This window comes from Pinus tabuliformis, chromosome 2_2 (assembly GCF_031772625.1).
Source record: "Pinus tabuliformis cultivar Carrire ecotype Pingquan chromosome 2_2, CPIR1, whole genome shotgun sequence".
Classification (NCBI taxonomy): domain Eukaryota; kingdom Viridiplantae; phylum Streptophyta; class Pinopsida; order Pinales; family Pinaceae; genus Pinus; species Pinus tabuliformis.
Window position 1 is genome coordinate 288,261,819 of NC_142300.1, and position 6,000 is coordinate 288,267,818.

Below are 6,000 nucleotides of genomic sequence, written 5' to 3' on the forward strand. Positions count from 1 at the left end.
AAAAAGGTCCTTTCTATTTTGTAATTCACTTTAATTAAAGTTAATTATTAAAGTGAAGAGTCTTTTATTAGTGAGTTGATTAATGTCTAATAAAATGTAAAGTATTTACATTAGTGATTTAGATGTAATCTCCACCATCGATTGGGATTTAATCTCAACCATCAATCTCATTGAGAGATTAGGGTTATGAAGACTTGCTTATCAACTCAATGTTATAAAAGAAAGACAAAGGAAAAGGGAAAGACACAAAAAGTGTGATATAGTGTTAAAAAAACACAAGTGAGAGAGTGATAAAGGATTTTCATTCAGTGTGCAAGTCCAAAGGAGAAAAGAGGAAACAATGTGAGCAACAAAAGGAGATTAACCCAGCTCCCAGAAATTGAAGAGGTTGTACACAACAAGTGCAGAGGCAATTTTAGGAGGTCATACAACCCAACAAAAGAGAAGGGTGGCTGTACAAATTTCTGGGGCAGATTTCAGCAGTATCGAAAGGGTTTTTACAGCAGGTTTTGGCAGGGCCATATAGGTTATATGGTTCCCCAGAACGGCCAGGTTTGCTGTAATTCTTTTTTCTTTAGCAGCTCTTATAAGCTTGGAATCATTTTAATGAAAAGCTGATATTTCCAATCAAATTTTCAGCAAGAGTATTTTTTATGAGCTGAAGAATTCAATCTAAATTAACTTTTCAGTAATAAAATCATAATGAATTAATTTACCGGGATTGCTGGAATAGAGATTTTAGCATTCTTCTCTCCATGGAAGCTTTTCTCAAATTCCTAGTCTTTATACTCAGTTTCTGTAGATAGAAGTTCCCCTTTCTTGGGCACTGATGTTGCTGTGATTCATATGCTGATGCACTCTGGTCCCATGGACCTGCTTTAGTCATTCATGGACATTAACATAGTTTCACTTCATATAAAGTTCCAAACGTTAAAGGTAATTCTTTTGTAAGTCATGTAAACCTTGATATGTGCCCGATTTCGCCTTTGTATGATGTTCAGAACTAAGGAACGGGACCTAATTTGTGGCACCAGGAGACCGTAGTCTAAAAATTAGTGAAAATTCAGCCCTTCTCGGCAACTCTGGTATAATTTCGGCATAAACTGGTTCTATGCATTGTTCCCCTTATAATTCCACCCTGCTAAAGGGGTTTTACGGGTCTCTAAATCAACCCAGCATCAGAAAATCTAAAAACGCATTCGATCCAGAGGAAACATGAAATTTTGATCTTCTGGATTCGGGAAAAGTAACCGAAAAGAGTGCGTTTTAGTTCATCTTTAGATAACGCGCATTAGGAGCAGTTCAGGAACATGTTCGTGGCAATCAAAAGGAATTGTTCGGAAAAGTCTCTAATCTTTTTAATGTGGGTATTGACCTTAACATGTTTTACAGCAAGAGGTGGGCAAGGGCGTGGTAATCGCCCCAAATTGACAAACCAAGAAAAGAAAGACCAGACCCACATATAGCTTTACCAACTTCGGACAGAAACTATTTTATTTACATATTAGATTGGTTCCAGCGAGCAGTGGAGTTATCAAAAGATAGGAATGAATGACTGAATTATTTCATTTCATAGAGAAGATTATTATAAATTAATTTTTCTTCTGTTGCAGGAGGGGAGGGAAGGGGAGGTGGATACCTGTAATTTGCCCAGATATTGTTGAATGTAGCCGAAGAGAATATGCATGCTCAATACCACCACCAGAATTAGTGGTGCTGCTGGTACTTCTACTCCGCTGATCATGCTCTTAGGATCGTCCATTGTCTCATTCATCCAGTCACTAGCTCGCTTGCTCAGTTACTTAGAACTCTGTAACTATAAGTTCTGGCTACCTTTCCTTTTCTATTCATAAAAGCCGCGCGGAAATCGTACAAGCCGAACTCCAGAATTTGCTCTCGTTTCAACGGGTTACTTTCTCTTTCAGCCTTCGGGCGTAACTGCAAATCTATCTTCCGCACATTTCAATGGCTCACTTGCTCCTGTGTGGTTTAACTGCACCATGTGTGCAGGTGAATTTTCCTAATTCTTATGAAACATTCAAAATGTTAACTACGGATCTCTAAAATTAATTTTCATTGGTGATCATAGTAATTGATATTTTAAAATAATTTTTAATAAATATTTTAAAATTATTTTCATATTAATGAGAGGTTTAACTAAGTATCAACCTAAGTCCATCTTAATTTTGGATTCAACCAAAGTGAGAGTGATTAAATCTCTTTTCAAGCGAAAAGAGGTTTGCACTTCAAGAGATTTTATCCATTTCAAAAGCTTCCTAGATTAGAAGTTAAGATGGATATAGACTCGTTTAATTATAATTAAGAAATAATATAAATATAATTTTTAATTTACCACTTTAAATAAGTTATATTCCATATGAATATTATGGGTTATAATTATTCATTTGTTGGTTGCATTTCCTTTTTTAAATAGGTTATATTCAACATGAATATCATGAGTTCTCATAAACATTGCACATTGAGCTCAAAAATCATATGTAACTTCACTAAGTCAAATTAATTAGTTGAAAAAATTTTGTATTTTAATGTAAGATTATTTTTATTTTTATTTTTATTATTTTATTAATTTTGTTTATAGAATAGATAAAGGAGAACAAGACATTAAAATCTCTTCAATACCAATGTAGATCCATCTTAACTTTAGATGTAAGTTGCAAGAGGGATCAAATCTTTGGAGGTGCAAACTTTCCTCAAGTTTTGCACTCAAAAAAGAGGTTTAAAGATTGAACTTGAGGAAAAGTTTGCACCTCTAAAGATTTGATCCTGCGTGGCACTTCATAGATCCTGAGGGTGGGGTATTATGTTGCCCCGATAAACAAGTAGAGATAAAATATGGGTGGGGTTTAGGAGTGGCCACCAATAACAAGGTAGAGTTATTAGTCTTGTGGAAAGAACCGAACCTTGCTCTATCTCTTGGAATAAAATAAATAAATTTTGTGGGGGACTCCTTGATGGTTATAAGAATGTTCACCGCGTCAAACGTCCAATATGATACTAAAAAACCCTATATTGTTAAAAGAATAGCTTATCATTCGAAAAAAAAATTGAATAACACTCGTTCTCCCATGTTCTTCGCCACCTAGATAGGGTCATTGACGAGATGACGAATCGTGGAGTGCTTACGGGTATAGGGAAATATGAGGTTAACGGGAGAGATATGGGCCATCTTCCCATACCTTAATAGAATGTTGGTCAGGGAAGCAATAAATATCTCCAGTAATGTTGATGACAAAGGGATGATGTGGGGAAGTATAACCAGCAGGGGGGACAAGTGGGGGGAGGACAGAGTGTTTCTAGCGCTTGGCGACTTCTCGAAATCCTAGGGTAACAAGTTGCAAGGCATAAGATGGGTATTAATTCACATCATGGAAATCATAGGGAATATGTCATATCAGAGAAATAGAGGGCCCACATATTGCACCAGATAATTAATGTTGAGAGGATGGGGCAAGGATTCATCTGCTTACTCAACAAATTGGCTACATTGATGGTTCGGCAGATCCCTTGGACAGGATGCCTATATAATGGGTCTGAAGATTGAGGATCTCCACGCAATTATGGCACGAGCATATGATAATTGCGCGCAGGAGGAAATTTGTCTATTCAAGGACTCACGGCCCTCCCCTAAGTCACTCGTTGTTACAAGTTTGGAGCGTCGATTTTATAACTGTGTGGTTTGGAGGAACACTGATATGGATATGCGTGAAGGTCAACGTAGGAAATCCCCTAAGGAGGATTTGGCTCGTTGGAAGAGGGTCGTTGAATTCTTGTTTAAATTAATAATGGGAAGGCTCGACCTTATCACTCGCCAGGTGGAGATGTTGGAGAAAGATCATGATTCCAACGTCAAGCGCATTAATGCCAAGTTTGAGAGTGTTGAGGTGTCTCTAGAGTGAAAGATAGTGAAGATGAATACAGACATGCTCATTTCCAACTTCGATTTGATTAGTGACAATATATTTGTTGAGGTGAAAGAGATTATAGTGGGGTTACCTGAGAAGGTAGTGTCCCAATTGCAAAAAAATGGAGGAGAAGTTGCTTCTGGAGCGGGTTCGAGCAACCGAGACAAAGCAATCAATGAGGATGCGAGGAAGTCCAACCCTAGTTAATGTTTTCTATGTATTGTCGTTATGTGTTGATATTGAGTTTGTTCTTTCGAGTTTATGGTAGATATCAGTGTTTTGTTGTAGTTCATAGGGCTTGTAGGGGGAAGAAAATAGTTTTCTGGTTGTATTGCGATATGGAAGCAGTTACACGGACTGAAGCAAGTTTCGGTATGATATTGTAAAAACAATTTTGGTCTTGTAATCCAGATTTTGAATATAATGTATCTGTTTTGTTTACTATATATATATATATATATACATACCTTAGAGAAGAATACCATGGGAAAAACCCAAGGGTTGTTTTTCCCATGGGTTGTGAAAATCGTGAGTCAAAATGTTTCATAAGGGTAAATTGACTATTTTATTTTAATTAAATTATTTTATTCTATTTTATTCTTATATTCTTATTTCTTATTTTATTATTTTATTTTTATGAAATTATACTAAGTGAAAATGTTTTATTAATAATTATGTTCATGAGATTTTTTGATTTTTTTTCCCGACGAAAATTCAAAATTTCTGTTAAGGCAATAAAAAGTTACATTTGTAGATGCAATTAAGCATTCTAAGTACTATATGTCCACCAAAAACATATAGCAAGACTACATCTGGGTTGATCGTAACAAAAACTACTCATACCCATATACCAAAAAATAATAACCATGTCCAGATCCTAGACCTCCCCATTAATGGGGAATATGACCCATACAATAGTTTGTTTTTATACAAAAAACCATATAGTATATACTAGTATCCACCGAACCATAAAGAGTTTGATATACAGTAAAAACGTCAACAAAAAGTTGAGCTGATAGAAGATAAAAATATTAACTAGCAGGCCAAACATTTCAAAAAATGTATGGTTGATGATCCGACACATAGATCCTATCATCCTCCACTTCATTTATGCGCTAGTCGCCCAAATCTTGTTGCAAACCTTCCTTAAAAAGGAGATATGCTTATGTATTCCTCTACTTGTAGATGTGGCAAACAAATATGAGATCAAAACTCAATTTTAAATGTAAAATTTCTTCTAAGATTGGAATCAAAATATAATTTTGACATCTTCGTACTCCGTTAAAGTAATTAATAACATTTAGTGAGTCACCAAAAATTTGAATTGATCCCATCCCCAAATGAATAAGCCAACACAATAGTAGTTTCAATGTTTGAAGTTATGCATAGTTGTTTGATCCTGAGCCAAGGCCCACTGAAGCTTTGATAGTTTTGTGATTTTTGACATGGATAACTAGCCTCGATCCACATCTATTTTGTGCGTCAAATGCTCCATCAAAGTATGCCCATGGTAAATCAGCCCTGATTTGTTCATCTCTAAAGATCCTAGAGGTCTTTTTTGGAGATGGCAGAGGGATTAAAGCAAAAATAGAGGCACATTCAACAACAATCAGAGAGTGTGAGGGAGTGATGTCCTAGAAGATGTCCTTATTCCTAGCCAGCCAAATGCCCCAAGAAATTATCAAAGGGATATTTATGAGATTTTCATCTGTAGCATAATTCCATCATATTTGTGAGGCATCCTAGATATTTGCCCCATTCCATGTTTGTGATATCCCAAATAGTCTCAGCGTGGCCTCCCAGATCTTATTGATAAAAGGTAAACTTAAAAATAGGTGACAGACAATTTCTTCCGAACGTTTGCATAAAGTACACCATCCGGGACCATGTTTGTTTCACTTCTAAAGGTTATCCCAAGTAGGTACTTTGTTTTTTAGGATGCAACAAAATAAGAGTCTTGATTTCGTTAGGATTTTTAGTTTCCACAGAAATTTGCACCACCAATCCTATACCCCCCATGCCCTTATGTCGATTAGATAGTTGTAACCATATTTGGGAGTATATTTGCTTGTAGGAG

At 36.0% G+C, this 6,000-nt stretch overlaps 1 protein-coding gene across 1 annotated transcript in view; it reads right to left on the reverse strand.

The window, feature by feature from the left end:
* The window catches only part of LOC149192458 (tail-anchored protein insertion receptor WRB-like protein), a 117,981-nt gene extending 115,933 nt beyond the window's left edge, over positions 1–2,048 (reverse strand). The window contains exon 1 of the mRNA XM_089406394.1: positions 1,640–2,048. Coding sequence (XP_089262520.1) covers positions 1,640–1,774 — 135 coding nt within the window. The 5' untranslated portion in view covers positions 1,775–2,048. The remainder of the gene's footprint in view (positions 1–1,639) is intronic.
* Between the last annotated feature and the right edge of the window lie 3,952 nt (positions 2,049–6,000).